We start from the raw sequence: 15,939 nt of genomic DNA, 5'->3' as shown, positions 1-15,939 counted from the left end.
TTTTCTTAATCAGTCTCTCTAGGGGTTTATCAGTTTTGGCAGTCCTTTCAAAGAGCCCACTTTTGGCTTTGTTTAGAAAAAATTCTGTATTTGCTTTCAGTTTCCTTATTTTCTGCTCCTTTTTTCCCCATCTGCCTTGTGTTTCGTTTGCTTTGCTTTTTTTCTGGTTTCTGCAGCCCATGGGGTCGCTAAGGGTCGGACACGACTGAGCAACTTGTCTTTTGACTTTTGACTTCATGCATTGGAGAAGGAAATGGCAACCCACTCCAGTATTCTTGCCTGGAGAATCCCAGGGATGGGGGAGCCTGGTGGGCTGCCGTCTATAGGGTCGCACAGAGTCGGACATGACTGAAGTGACTTAGCAGCAGCAGCAGCAGCAGGGATAGAGGCTTAATTGATTTTTAGCCTTCCTTCTTTCCCAGTATATGTGCGTAAGGCTTTAAGTTACCCTCTAAACACAGTTTGCTGCGTCCCACAGTTTGAGTAGGCCAGATTTTTTATGGAAAAGTATTTTCTAATTTTCATTGTGTTTTTTAAAATGATATTCATGAAATTCTTCAGGCAGTATGTCATTTAACTTAATGTTTGGGGATGTTTTTCTAGTGACCCTTTTTTGATTTCTAGCTTAGTTCCATGAAGAGCCCCGTCTTAGTCTTTGGGGGCTACTGTTATAAATACCATAGACTAGCTGAAAAACAACAGAAAGTTGTTTCTTATAGTACTGGAGGCTGGCAAGTCCCAAGAGCACCAGCGGGTGCCACGTCTGGTGAGGCCTGTCTCCGGGTTCCTAGACTGCCTGCTGCTTCTCCCTGTCCTCACAGCATGGGCGCCCGTTCCCTCCTGCCCTGAGCCCTCCCAGAGTGCCTGCCTCCTGGGCTCATCACCGCGTGCGGGGTGCAGTTTGAGGCACATAGACCGTCAGCCCACTGCAGCCCCTAAGTGTACCCCGCATTAGTTCAGTCCTTTGAAAGAGTTTGAGCTTTCCTAATGGCCCAATATATTCATTTTGTGATATGTTCCTTGGGCCCTTGAAAATAATATGTATCAGTGAGAAAGCAATATTCCGTGTGTATCAGTTAGATCAGGTTTGTGACTCATGTAATTCGGATTCCGGTAGCCACGTTTTGTAAAGCAGAAGTAGGTGAAATTACTTGCAATGTATTTTATTTTAACACACCCAAAATATTATCATTTCAGTGTGTAATCAACATGATAAAACCTAAAGAAATATTTCACGTTCTTTTGTTCACGCTAAGTCTTTAAAATCCAGTGTGTGTTTCATGCTTGCAGCACATCTCATCGTAGAGCCAGTCGCAATTCAGGTACTTCATGGCTGCGGGTGACTACGTCCCAGGGAGCCCAGTTCCCTGAGAGATGTGTCTTTAATGTCTCCCACTGTGATTATGAACTTGGCTGTTACTCCTTTTCTATTTCTGTCAGTTTTATGTATTGATATTTTGAGGTTATGTTATTCGGTACATTCAAATGTGGAATCCTCATGTTCTTGCTGGACTGAACTTGTTTCAGTATGAGAAGCTCCTTTTTAAGGCTAGTGATGCTTCTTACTTTAGACACTATTTGACAGTGCTATTGCCACATCAGTTTTCTGTCCTTGTTTGCCTGGGTATCTTTTACCTTCACCTGTCTAAAAGATCTTCCATCTTAACAGGAACCTCTGTGACTAGTGTACGGTTTTCATTGTCATCAGTTCGACACTTTTTATCTTTTAATGAGAGTATTTGCTCTGTTTATAATGCTGATATTTCAGTGCGTAGATACCGTGTTACTGTTTGTTTTCTGTCTGTCTCACCTATTCTGTGTTCTTTTCTCTTGCTTCTTGTAGAAGTGTGAAGTCTTTTTCTAGTTCTGTACTCCTCTGTCAGGTTGTTGGGTGTCCATTCACAGATAGAGCGTGTGTTTTACATTCAAGTCTAACTTAGTACTTTTACTGCCTCCCTGACACGACTGTTTCCTCCATGTCACTGTTATACTTTAAATTGTTAGATATATTTTTGGCGTTAACATCATTGTTTTGTAGAGTTAATATTTACCCTCCCAGTTACCTCATTGTTGGTCTTGTTTTTTATATTTCTGTCAGAGACTCTTCTTTTTCCCAAAGCACTGCCTTAATATTTTTTTAGTTCATGTCTGTGGGTGATGAGTTGTCTCATTTCCACTTGCCCTAAAAGTCTTTATTTTGCTTTCACTTTGGAAGAGTGTTTCTGTGGGGTATAGAATTCCAGGTGTGTGGGTGGTTGTTTTCCAGCATTTTACGGATGCCAGTCCATTATCTTCTGACTTCCTTGTTCTTGAAAAGTCAGCTCTCAGTGTTGCTGTGCCATTCAAAGCCACACCTTTTTTCCTCTGAGCGCTTGAACATTTTCTTCTTGCCTTAGGCACCCGCGGAGCTGCCAAAACCAATGTGTGGTTTTCATTTCTGAGTCAATGGTCTGATTCTTGAGCCAACTCTTGCCACTGTCCCTGTCATTCAGTTCAGTCGCTCAGTGTCGGACACGTGGCGACACCATGGACTGCAGCATGCCAGGCTTCTTTGTCCATCACCGACTCCCGGAGCCTGCTCAAGCTCATGTCCATTGAGTCGGTGATACCATCCAACCATCTCATCCTCTGTCATCGCCTTCTCCTCCTGCCTTCAGTCTTCCCCAGCATCAGGTTCTTTTCCAATGAGTCAGTTCTTCGCATCAGGAGGCCAAAGTATTGGAGCTTCAGCACCAGTCTTTCCAATGAATATTCAGGACTGATTTGCTTTCGGATTGACAGGTTGGATCTCCTTGCAGTCCACGGGGCTCTCAAGAGTCTTCTCCAACACCATAGTTCAGAAGCATTGGTTCTTTGGCATTCAGCCTTCTTCATGGGTCAACTCTCACATCCATACATGACTGCTGGCTTTGACCAAATGAACTAGTACTAAATGAACTCCTACATAGCTTTGGCTAAATGAACCTTTGTCGGCAAAGTAATGTCTCTGCTTTTTAATATGCTGTCTAGGTTTGTCATAGCTTTCCTTCCAAGGAGCAAGCATCTTTTAATTTCACCATCTGCAGTAATTTTGGAGCCCAAGAAAATAAAATCTGTCACTGTTTCCATTGTTTCCCCATTTTTTTGCCATGAAGTGATGGGGCCGTATGCCATGATCTTCATTTTTTGAATGTTGAGTTTTATGCCAGCTTTTTCACTCTCCTCTTTCACTTTCATTAAGAGACTCTTAAGTTGTGCTAAAGCTGAAACTCCAATACTTTGGCCACCTCATGCGACGAGTTGACTCACTGGAAAAGACTCTGATGCTGGGAAAGGTTGGGGGCGGGAGGAGAAGGGGACGACGGAGAATGAGATGGCTGGATGGCATCACCGACTCTGTGGACATGAGTTTGAGTGTACTCCGGGAGTTGGTGATGGACAGGGAGGCCTGGCGTGCTGTGATTCATGGGGTCGCGGAGAGTCGGACACGACTGAGCGACTGAACTGAACTGACTGAAGTTTCAACCCCTGTAGGCATTTCTTATTCCCCTCTCTGTCTTTTCTCCACCATGAGGGTCTCCATTTATAGTAGTTTTTTTTTTTTTTTTTTTTTAAGTTCTCTGAAATATTTCAATATTTCTGCAGGTTTAGTAACATCGTAAAATACATTTCAACTAAAGTTCACAAATCTAAAAACTTGTTAGGCATTTTTAGGCGTTTTAAGTTGGAAATGAAGACCAATGTTACATCGTAATATGCCAATTACAAATAGTACTTCAAATAGCAAATACTACAGTTTGTCCCAAACTTTAAAAACTATTCATGAACTCAACACTGAACTATTGATGGCTATGAGAATTGTTTCCTAGCCTTTTTGAAAATTTCAACCCATTTACGTTTAAGGTAATTATTGATAAGTACGATCCCGTAGCCATTTTCTTTATTGCTTTGGGTTCAAGTTTATACACTCTTTCTGTGTTTCCTGTCTAGAGAAGATCCTTTAGCATTTGTTGGAGAGCTGGTTTGGTGATGCTGAATTCCCTCAGCTTTTGCTTGTCTGTAAAGCTTTTGATTTCTCCTTCATATTTGAATGAGATCCTTGCTGGGTATAGTAATCTGGGCTGTAGGGTATTTTCTTTCATCACCTTAAGTATGTCTTGCCACTCCCTTCTGGCCTGAAGAGTTTCTGTTGAAAGATCAGCTGTTATCCTTATGGGAATCCCCTTATGTGTTATTTGCTGCTTTTTGCTTGCTGCTTTTAATATTTGTTCTTTGTGTTTGATCTTTGTTAATTTGATTAATATGTGTCTTGGAGTATTTCGCCTTGGGTTTATCCTGTTGGGGACTCTCTGGGTTTCTTGGACTTGGGTGATTATTTCTTTCCCCATTTTAGGGAAGTTTTCAACTATTATCTCCTCAAGTATTCTCTCATGGTCTTTCTTTTTGTCTTCTTCTTCTGGGACTCCTATGATTCGAATGTTGGAGCGTTTAACATTGTCCCAGAGGTCTCTAATATTGTCCTCATTTCTTTTAATTCGTTTTTCTTTTTTCCTCTCTGTTTCATTTATTTCTACAATTCTATCTTCTAGTTCGCTAATCCTGTCTTCTGCCTCTGTTATTCTACTGTTTGTTCCCTCCAGAGTGTTTCTGATCTCATCTATTGCATTATTCATTGTATATTGACTCTTTTTTATTTCTTCTAAGTCCTTATTAAATCTTTCTTCCATCTTCTCAATCCTTTTCTCCAGCTTATTTATCTGTAACTCCATTTTGCTTTCAAGATTTTGAATCATTTTCAACATCAAAATTTGAAATTCTTTATCAGGTAAATTCCCTATATCTCCTTCTTTTGTTTGTGTTGGTGGGCAATTATCTTGTTCCTTTATTTGCTGCGTATTTCTCTGCCTCTTCATCTTGCTTATATTGCTTTGCTTGGGGTGGCCTTTCCCTCTTCTTGCAGTTCGTGGAGTTCTCTTTATTATGTAGTTTTTTAGCTGTGTGTGGGGTTGGACGGGTGACTTGTCCGGGTTCCCTGGTTAGGGAAGCATGTGTCGGTGTTCTGGTGGGTGGAGCTGGATTTCTTCCCTCTCCTTTAGAAGACAATGGGCTGCTTTTCTGGGAGCCTGATGTCCTCTGCCAGTATTCAGAAGTTGTTTTGTGGACTTTACTCCGCGTTCAAAAGTTCTTTTGATGAATTTGTAGGGGAGAAAGTGTTCTCGCCGTCTTATCCCTCCGCCATCTTGTTCCTTCCTCCCCAGAACAGTGGATTGTTATATTCCACTTGGTCGTGGAGTATCTCTTCCCAGCTGCTCCAGCAAGGCGCAGCCTCTGTACCTTACCTTGGACGAGGGGTATCTCCTCAAGGCCGCCCCTCCTGCTTTGAATGTGGATCAGCTCCTCTCGGCCCGCCGGTGCCCAAGCAGCCACCGCCTCCTGGACGTGGTACAGCTCCTCTCGGCCACTGTCCTAACCCTGGGCGCGGGGTAGCTCATCTCAGCCACGATTCTGCACGTGGTCGGTTGCCCTGGAGCCGGGCGTCTCCCGCGCCTGCGCCGCCGGAGCCGGGCGTCTCCCGCGCCTGCGCCGCCGGAGCCGGGCGTCTCCCGCGTCTGCACCTGCGCCGCCGGAGGCATTTCTTATTCCCCTCTCTGTCTTTTCTCCACCATGAGGGTCTCCATTTATAGTAGTTTTTAACAACGTAGTTTAACAACGGGCTCCTCAGATATATGCTATACTTTTTTCCCCACATATATATGTTTTTTAACTAATCCATCCTTCAGTTCACTGATCCTCTCTTCAACTACGTCTAATTTGATGTTAAGCCCAGAGACTGAGTTCTTAAATTCAGTTCACTGAATTATTTTAAAGCTCTAGAATCGCTTTTGATTCTCAGAAGTTGTTCCTTTTTTCAAGTGTATTTTTGAACTGGTGACGTTTGCATCTGATCCCGCTAGCACACCTCTGATATGCTGATATACACTGATACCTCTGGATCTGTTTCGGTTCTTTTTCCCTTGCTCGTATTTGTTGTTACACCCTTTTTTGCTTTTTTGGTTGCATGTTGGACATTCTGTATGGAAAACCCTAGAGGTTCTGGTGATGCTGTTTTCTCCAGAGTTTCCTCTGACACATACCTCTAGTGGACACAGAGCTCTCTTGTTCACTCAGGGTTTGAGTGACTTGAGGCTGGGGGGTCCTTGTAAGCTCAGTCTCAGCAGCCTTCCCCCACCGTCCCCCCGACCCCAGGGAGGAGCCCTCCAGCGTCTCCATCTGGAAGCCGGGGGTGCCTCCCAGGGCCTGCCCTTCTTGGCAGGTCCTGAAGCCCACCTTCTGTCTCCTGAGCACCACGAGGCGACTGATACTCAGCACTTAGCCGGTTTGGGCTGAGTGTTGGGTGCGTTTCTGTGCCTCCCTTTTCTTGGGGAGCTTGGTCTCTGTCATCCGGCCTGACTTGTGAGGCCTCCGCTCAAATTTTTGTCTTCCCAGCCCAAGGAACTGTCCAGAGCTGTGTTAGCCAGTCCCCCTCTGCTTGACTTTTTCCCTGCCTTTTCTTCGCAGAGTCAGCTTTGTTCAGATGCCCCAAGGAAAGGAGCGGCCCTCTCAGTCTCCAGCTCCCTCACTGGGCTTCCTTTCTGTTCGAAATCTTGGATTGTGGCTGCCTAAGGTCCTCTGGCTCAGACTGTAAAGCATCTGTCTGCAATGCAGGACACCCGGGTTTGAGCCCTGGGTTGGGAAGATCCCCTGGAGAAGGAAATGGCAATCCATTCCAGTACTGTTGCCTGGAAAATCCCATGGACGGTGGAGCCTGGTAGGCTACAGTCTAAAGGGTCGCAAAGAGTCGGACACGACTGAGCGACTTCACTCTCACTTTCAAGGACCTCCTTTAAACTGGGTTTAGCTTTTCTAGCTCTCGGTGGGCTGCCCTACAAGCTGCTTTCGTCTGCAACTGGAAGTGGGGACGCCCTGGGTGTCTTCTCTTATCTGAAGCCACATGTAACAGTCACAGTAATTGTATTGATCATCTCTATTTGCTACCGGGGTAAACAAGAACCAGGGGTCCTTGCCTAGTACCCACGGTTGTGTTTCTGATCAGAATCCCCAGCTTGCCTGGGCTGTTTCAGTGCCACGTGACCTTGTGAAGAAGGTGGAACAAGCGGCCCATGCAGCCTGGGGACAGAGGAGCCGGTCAGGTCACTTCCCCTGTCCCTGCCGGCCCAGAGCGGGCCTTGTGATGACGGGCTGCTGGGGGTGGAGAAGGCTGAGGGAGGGGTTACGTGACCTGTATTCTGTGACGTGGTCACATGTGGGTTTTCTTTTTCAGTTTGAAAAATTGACTGCGTTTAGTCTTGCCTCCAGTTTCATTTTAAGGTTGAAAATGAAGATTTTATTCTTAAAGTTGAGCACAGTGATTTTACAGTCTTTTTGAAAACAGTAGTTGAGGTATCAAAAAGACATCTCAGAGAACTCCAGTAGATAAAGCCAAAAAAAGAGAACGTGTTCAGGGTGACCTGCGGGAGGGACCCCAAACTGTCCTCTGTCTCTCCCAGAGTCTGTAATTTCTGAGATGGGTGGATATAGGACCCCAAGCACCCCGGGGCCTGAGGTCCTCAAGTGACAGCAGAGGTCCGGGCTGAGCCAGGAGCAGTGTGGCCTGTGCCCTGGCGAGTGGAGAGCCACCACTCTGGGTGGGAGTGGGGCCAGGAGAGGGGGTGGGAGACTCGGGGGCGGAGGGAGAGGCAGCACCTGGCGGGGTCTGGGAGGCGCTGGCTGCCGCGGCTTGAGTCAGGGACACCCCAGACCTCCACCGTGCAGCCCCCACGGGGCGGAATCGTCTGGTAGCCCAGGGTCGAAGTTAAGAGGGCGAGTTCGCAGCAGGTTGAATGAACCCCTGTACCCACTGTGGGTTCATTTTAAGTGCCTGGAGCGAGGTTGGTCAATCCCTTGCTGAGCTCGAGTGAGGGAGTCAGTCAGGGAGGACTGAGCTCAGGGTGAGAGTGAGGGGCGGCTGGCGCGGTGAGTCCTCCTCAGCTGGGTGGGTTCTGGGGATGCCCTTGAGTTCAGGGGTACCCTTTCTGTAGCCTCACTGAAGGCTTGTTTGGGGGGTGGAGGGGGCAGAAGGCCACTTAGAAGACATGCTCATTCCTAGTGGTGGTGGTTGCTGAAGCAGTTTAAACTGTTCGGTCCGACTGTGACCAGTACCTTGCAGGGTCATGTTTGGCGGTGGGCCTGAGCTGTTGGCACGGCCTTCCCTCTCCCGTACCCCACACTCACCTGCCATCTTTTTGGCAGCCCCTCCCCCGCTCTGCACCGTTGATGCCCGAGCCCAGCCCCCCTGTTACCATGGAACCCCTTGTGACTGAGTGGGTTCTGGTTCCGTGCTCCTGGGAGACGTGCTGGGGGCAGAGACTTCGTGCCATTTCTCCTTGAGACAGTGGTCCTGGTGGTCATAGTGTGAGAGCGGTGTGTGTGAGAGCAGTGTGTGTGTGAGAGCGGTGGTCATAGTGTGAGATCAGTGGTGATAGCTCAGGAGCTGAGGTATCCTACTGTGAAACAGCAGTTGCCCCGAGTGGGGGTCTGCCCCTATCCGCGAGGATGGGTCGCAGAAGGGCCCGCCTGTGGGCGTTATTCCAGTGCTGCCACCCCAAAGCAAAGGCCAAGACAAGGAGGAGCTTGGCCTCGGACCGAGTTCTGGAAGCAGAGTGCCCTGAGGTGAGAGCAGCCGGGGGCTGGGCCCGTCAGATTGGCCCTCACCCGGCGAAGCGTTGGGGTTGTGTTTCCTTTTGTTAGCTTGGTTGTGGGCCCTGCCGGGCAGGGCGTTTTGACCTTAGTGGGCAGGATCAACCCCAGCAAGTTGACCTTGTAAGAGGTTGTGCTGGTGCTGCGCGGAGGATGGGCGGGAGCCCCACAAGAAGGGAAACACTGGCTGGAGGAGTCTCTGGGGCACGTGGACTGAGCTAGAGAGCCAGTCCTTGAAGCAAAAAGGCTAAGCCCCTTAACGTCTCCCTTCTTACAAAGAAGGGAAACACTGGCTGGAGGAGTCTCTGGAGCGTGTGGATCACGAGCTAGAGAGTCAGTCCTTGAAGCAGAAAGGCTAAGCCCCTTAACGTCCCCTGTCTTACAAAGCACAGACCAGTGTGTCCAGGATTTTAATGATGGGTACCTACTGCTTATGTGTATAACATACACCCTCATGGCTTCACATGTCTACTACATGCCTCTTACAAGTGTAGGGCACTACTCTGGGTGCTGCATACTCAGTATGGAATAGGGGATACGTAGCCCAGGATTTTTGTATCTGTGCCAAGAAAAACAGAAGAATGGATGACGCCGTGTGGTTCAATTTGAGCAAGTTCACCACGTGGACGGCCCCGCGTGCACGCAAATTGTGGTAAAATACATATAACATGAGTTTAACATTTTAACCAGTTTATTGAATGAATGTGTGACTTCAGTGGGGTCAAGCTAACAGATGGCCTTGGGGTGCCATCAGCCTTTTTCCCGGAGGAACACTCCAAAGCCTGGTGGCCTTGTAGACCTTACCTTTCTTCTTCAGTCTCCCCAGTGGTTCTAGGTCACTTGTCTGTGTGTCGTTTAAGAATCTCTTCATCCACTTTGTTGTTAGGTTTATGTTTAGGAATGTTTCTCAGACATCCCTGGGTGTTGAGAAGGCAGGCTTGGATTCTGGGTTCTCTCTTGCCGCGTGCCAGCCAGGTCGTGGTGGAGGCTGATGGCGGTCTGAGTTGTGGTGGCGTGTGTGGTCTTGGGGTCGGCGGACCCCCTCTTCTGTGAGGGGGCAGGGAGATCCTTTGTGTGGAGCCTGGAGAGACTTGACAGGGTCAGTCTTCATTGTCTCGCTCTCTTTTTAACTTGTGTTTGCATTTAGTGACTCATTTAATTGTTTTCTAGAAGTCTCCAGCTTCTAACGAGGAGGTAAATGTATACAAGAAGCAGCTCCTGGAAAGGGAAGAAGAACTCGCCGAGCTCAGAGCCGAAAGAAACAACACCAGGGTCAGTAGGGGGATTCTCACGTGTTGACATTTGCCCCGCGGGGGTCAGCACTGGGCTCCGTGTTAGTGACTTTAAATTCTGTCTGATTTTAAAGTCATTTTTCACATCTTCCCACTGAGCAGACTGGGGTGGATCAGTTCGGGGTTCTCATACCTTGCTTCAAATTTATGATGAGAGCTAATGTAATTTTAGTACATTCGAGGGGGAGTTCTCTTCACTTACATTTTTGTCCACGCTACACTTTTTGTGGGATCTTAGTTCCCCGACCAGGGATTAAAACCCATGACCCTGCAGAAGTGTGGAGTCTTAACTACTGGGCCACCTGGGAAGTCCACCCTAGCTTTAGACAGAACTGGCAGGATTCCGATGTGCCTTAGCATGGTTTCGGCTTTAGCGTGAGGCTGAGAGGAGTAACCGACCCTGAATGCAAGTGTGAGGTTGAAGGTGCTCCTTTGGCCCCGCCCTGCAGCTGCTGCTGGAGCACCTGGAGTTCCTGATTTCCCAGAACATGCCGTCCCTCCAGATGACGGCGGGCAAGCAGCAGGAGCAGCCCCCAGCCAGCATGACCAGCGAGGTGGAGGTGCTCAGGGCGCTGAAATTTCTTTTTGACCACCACAAGGCCCTGGATGAGAAGGTACCAGCCACCCAAACCTCCTGGATTTGTACACTTGCTGCCTTGTTAGGTGGATGATGCATGTATTTATGTAACTAGTTGACTTTTGAGCTTCTTGAATTCTTGTAAATACATTTTTTCTGTAAGAAGTCAGAGTTTTATATGGCTCAGGCATGTCCGTATCTTTGCGACCCTGTGGACTGTAGCCCACCACGCTCCTCTCTTCATGGGGCTTCCCAGGCAAGAATACTGGAGTGGGTGGCCGTCTTCTACTCTAGGGGATCTTCGCGACCCAGGGATTGAACCTGCCCTCTTGCATTGGCAGGCAGATTCTTTACCACTGAGCCACCTGGGAAGCCCCCAGTTAAAAAGTATTAGTTGGCATAAATGTCTCAAGATTTATTATATTCTGTATATCAATTTGCAGTTAAAAACTGGGTACTAGAATTAATTTAGGATAACATTTGTTCTCTCAAACTTAGAATTTAAAGCTGTTAACAAGCAGATTTTCTTGATGTTAAGATCAATAAGAGCCATTAAAGATACTGTGTTACAGTAGCCATGTATTAGGGTGAGCATAGAATGAGGAGTGCACTAACGTGTATACACACATCAACACACAGTGACTCGACCCCTTTTATTTGAGTTGAGAGAGCGATTACGTATAGCACACGAAAGGTGTCGTTTGTTAGAAGAAGAATTAGGTGCTACACATAAAGAGGTAAGTTTGATCAGTCATCGTGTAATTTCAGTTAAGGGTTTGTCATTTGTATCCTTTCATTTTAAAGAAGTATGAAGGCTGTAGTGGTGGGCATCACATGCTATTTATCGTTCTGATTGAGGACCCGCCCACCTGGGGTATTTTAATGACTAGCAAACTAGACTTGTGGCTCAGAGCTGCAGGATCTCTTAAGCACCCCTTTGTCCAGGAGAAGACAAAGTCTGACTCTAATCACCCGGTTCTAATCGGGATGGACAGCATCACCAATGCACCATGTAGGTCTGAGCAGCCGTGAGTGTCCTGTGAACTCCCAGAGTGCAGAAGGCAGTTTTGACCTCAGCGATTTCCTGGAAGTGCTGTGTTCCCTCCCTCCCAAAACAAGGCTCTCTAAGGCTTCCTTTCCCCCTTAGAGATCGTCCGACGGCTCTCTAAGCCACGAGCAAAACCTGGCTAAGATGAGTGAGCTCCAGGAAGTCATAGACAAGCAGTTGCGGGAGCAGAGCCAGATGGAAGAGCACCTGGCAGCTCTCTCTGCCCACATGAGAGAGCTGGAGGAGGACCTGGACATGGCCAGGAAGAAACTCCTCAAGTCCAAGGAAGTGAACAGGAAACTGGAGCGGGATGTCCGCGAAGTGAGTGACGGCGGCCGTGTCTGTTGCCCTGAGGTGGTTGTGGGTCCCTTGTTCTCCCGGTGATCTCAGCCTCGGGATGGCTGCACGAGTAAGAGCAGAGCTCTGGCGAGACACGACAGGCTGTCTCCCTGCCTCTGTGTCAAGGTCTCTGGGGTAGAAGAGGCCTGATCCAGGCGGTCCGTTGGCAGTGGACCAACATGAGGGTAGCCCTTGCGCTGTGCTGCACCCTGGGTATGGACTCCTCATTCCTACAAGTTCTAGGGGGCCCAGTGTGTTCCTTTTAAAACATTCATTTATCCGTTCATTCATTTCGTAGCATGTAGTTGCTTTACACTGCTGGGTCAATTTCTGCTGTGCAGCAAACTGAATCGGTCATGTATATGTGTATATATATATCTACATATATCCCTGTTGTTTAGATTTCCTACCCATTTCCTTCACCACAGAGCACTGAGGAGCCTTCCCTGTGCTGTACACTAGGTCCTTACTCGCTGTTGACTTGATGCGTAGTATCAGCAGTGTATATATGCCAGTCCCAGTCTCCCAGTTCATCCCCCACACCTGCCTGTCGAATGTATTTCTGACGATGCTGAGATTTCCTTCTGATTCGCTCAGGCGAGTCTGGTGGAGGAGGCCGTTCTCTCGGAGAGATGGGAGCATGCTGTGTGGGCTCTGCCGAGGCAGCTTGCCTGGCCGTCTTCTCTGGTTTGCTGAGGTTCCGCTCCTTGACAGGGATGTGTGACGGTGATCCCGGCGGTCAGACCAGTCGAGTGGCGTTTGCTCACCCTCAGGTCCTCAGGCCCAAGCTGTGTAACCGTGTAGAATCCTGATGTTTCTGGCGGTCGTGTCTGCGGGTGTCATGATTTATAAGAAACTACCTAACGGTCACTGTGAAAACAGAAGAGTGCTGGGGGTTCAGGCCTCCTCCTGTGAGCCTCACCTCTCCTCTGTACGCAGACAGACAGCGCCCACCCTGCCCCACCCCTCCCCCGTGACACCGTCTCAGACAGAGCCCCTCCAGCATGTGTTCCAGCAGGTGTACTTGTTTAGTAGCTTGGTGTGAGGAATTCTGTGTGAGAACTCAAAACAGAAATATTTGCACATGTTTGTATAACCTTCTCACACTACTCTTTGGCAACAGGAGGAGATTAGGTGGCAGAGTTTAATACGCTAAGAATTCTGGAAAAAGCGTTTTTAAGACCTTTCACTTTTAATATTAGGACTTGGCCCACATTGGTTACTTAGTGACCGCAGAGGGACCCGAAATGGATTTTGAGCTGGCAGACAGGAGTCGCACCAGCAGCAAGTTCTGGTCCTGGTTTGAGCATTTCATACATGTGGTTTAACTCTGCTTGAGAAGGCTGCTTCCAGTTGTGTTACACTTTGACTTCTGTTTCCACTCGTTAATAGTCTTACTTTAATTTTGAGGAAATTGCATGAGATTTTTCCAACTTTTACCCGAGGAAACGAGCCTCAGAGCTCCCTCTTGGGTCTGTTGTAGGTCCCTCCCTGTTCTGGGTCACGTCCGCCTGTATGGTGTAGCAGACAGAGGTCCTGACTTCATGCCAGATACTTTCCCTCCTGGAATTCTTGCAATAACAGGGTAGTTTAGTATACTTTTTGTTTGCTATTTGGATTTATTATATAGCAAAGAAGCTTGGTAAACCGAGTGGCCAGACAGAACATTCAGACAGATGGCTGCCCATCGTGGCAAATGTGACCTTTGAGGTAGGTGCGTTTTTGCTCACGTCCGAGAAAACTGCCACTTCTAGGAGTTTAATTTTGAGGACGCTAACTTTATGTTTGATTTGAAACTTAAGATTTAGTCCAGTTTTGTTACTCTTAAGCGTATCGGAGTGTTCCATGATAACGGCTTACCTTTTCTCCTCTGCAATGCCCGATGTAGGCCATGGCCCAGACGGAGGACATGGAAAAGAGAATCACTACCCTAGCAAAACGCTCCCTCGCCGCACAGCGCGAAGCTGCCTATGTGCATGACTTCAATGATAAACCTGAAAATGAAATTGCAAATGAGGATTCTATGCATCGACAGGTAATGGCCTTTACTGTACTGTGTCTGACTTTTATAGCATTGCATTACTGAGGAGGGAAGGTAAAGAAAGACCTTTTCATGTGACTCCCATGTTGAAAATCAAGTCCCCGTGTAAAGTTCTTATGACCCTAAAACATTGCGTTCAAAAGTGTGGATGTACGTCATGGTAAATCAGCTGTACTGGAAGGAAATACATTTTTTAAAAATTGGGGGTGACTGCAACTTCCAGGTTTGAATTATGTGGGACTTGGTTTAACCATTTTGTGGAATTCCTCTCCTGACTCCCTTGTTTTACTTGAGCGTGACTCTGTTGGCTTGTTAGCGTTTTTACTGAAAGAGAAGAGAGCAGCAGGGAACTTCAGGGCAGCGGGCTGCCTGTTGAGAACTGGGTCACTGTGACAAGAGGCAGGGTTAGAGCTCCGGTCTGGTTAGGGATTGTCCTTCCTATGGTTTGGTGAGCCTTACTCGCTCCTGTTCCCGTGTGGTCTCAGATAATCAGGACTTAACCAGGAAAACCAAATCTGGCTTCTCTCAAAAAAAGTGAGTCGGGCCGGTGTGTGCCAAAGTGTATCATTGGCCCCACCACAAAAATAAAGCACTAGGAAGTCATTGAAATGTATGAGGTGGAACGCATTCAGTTCAGTTCAGTTGCTCAGTCGTGTCCGACTCTTTGCGACCCCGTGAATCACAGCACGCCAGGCCTCCCTGTCCATCACCAACTCCCGAAGTTCACTCAAACTCATGTCCATCGAGTCGGTGATGCCATCCAGCCATCTCATTCTCTGTCATCCCCGTCTCCTCCCACCCCCAATCCCTCCCAGCATCAGACTCTTTTCCAGTGAGTCAGCTCGTCGCATGAGGTGGCCAGAGTATTGGAGTTTCAGCTTTAGCATCAGTCCTTCCAATGAACACCCAGGACTGATCTCCTTGAGAATGGACTGGTTGGATCTCCTTGCAGTCCAAGGGACTCTCAAGAGTCTTCTCCAGCACCACAGTTCAAAAGCATCAATTCTTCGGTGCTCAGCTTTCTTCCCAGTCCAACTCTCACATCCATACATGACCACGGGAAAAACCATAGCCTTGACTAGACGGACCTTGGTTGGCAAAGTAATGTCTCTGCTTTTTAATGTGCTATCTAGGTTGGTCATAACTTTCCTTCCAAGGAGTAAGCGGCTTTTAATTTCCTGGCTTCAATCAGCATCTGCAGTGATTTTGGAGCCCCCAAAAATAAAGTCTGACACTGTTTCCACTGTTTACCCATCTATTTCCCATGAAGTGATGGGACCAGATGCCATGATCTTCGTTTTCTGAATGTTGAGCTTCAAGCCAACCTTTTCACTCTCCTCTTTCACTTTCATCAAGAGGCCTTTGAGTTCCTCTTCACTTTCTGCCATAAGGGTGGTGTCATCTGCATATCTGAGGTTATTGATATTTCTCCCGGCAATCTTGATTCCAGCTTGTGCTTCTCCCAGCCCAGCGTTCCTCATGATGTACTCTGCATAGAAGTTAAATAAGCAGGGTGACAATATACAGCCTTGACGTACTCCTTTTCCTATTTGGAACCAGTCTGTTGTTCCATATCCAGTTCTAACTGTTGCTTCCTGACCTGCATACAGGTTTCTCAGGAGGCAGGTCAGGTGGTCTGGTATTCCCATCTCTTTCAGAATTTTCCACAGTTTATTGTGATCCACACAGTCAAAGGCTTTGGCATTGGCCCCACCACAAAAATAAAGCACTAGAAAGTCATTGAAATGTATGAGGTGGAGCGCATTACGATATACAAAATAGTGGCTGCCAAAGGCAGATCAGAAAATACTACGTACCATATGCTATTGTTTTCTGAGGGTTTTAAAGCCTCACGTGTCAGTACTGTCCCCAGCATGCCTGTGTTCTTGGGCCTGGACTGCAGAGCCTCAGACGTGGGCTCCCAGGG

General features: G+C 47.7%; 1 protein-coding gene across 2 annotated transcripts in view; it reads left to right on the top strand.

The window, feature by feature from the left end:
* LOC148777528 (liprin-alpha-1-like) overlaps positions 1-15,939 on the top strand; it is a 43,646-nt gene that overhangs the window by 13,120 nt on the left and 14,587 nt on the right. For both annotated transcript variants that reach the window (XM_088836801.1, XM_088836800.1), the window contains exons 3-6: positions 9,886-9,987; positions 10,457-10,621; positions 11,732-11,953; positions 13,860-14,006. In XM_088836801.1, the coding sequence (XP_088692927.1) occupies positions 9,886-9,987; positions 10,457-10,621; positions 11,732-11,953; positions 13,860-14,006 (636 nt within the window). The remainder of the gene's footprint in view (positions 1-9,885; positions 9,988-10,456; positions 10,622-11,731; positions 11,954-13,859; positions 14,007-15,939) is intronic.

Source organism: Moschus berezovskii, chromosome 6 (genome assembly GCF_049115385.1).
Source record: "Moschus berezovskii isolate FMDL1 chromosome 6, NW_MosBer_1.0, whole genome shotgun sequence".
Lineage (NCBI taxonomy): Eukaryota > Metazoa > Chordata > Mammalia > Artiodactyla > Moschidae > Moschus > Moschus berezovskii.
This window is presented reverse-complemented; position numbering and strand designations above follow the sequence as displayed.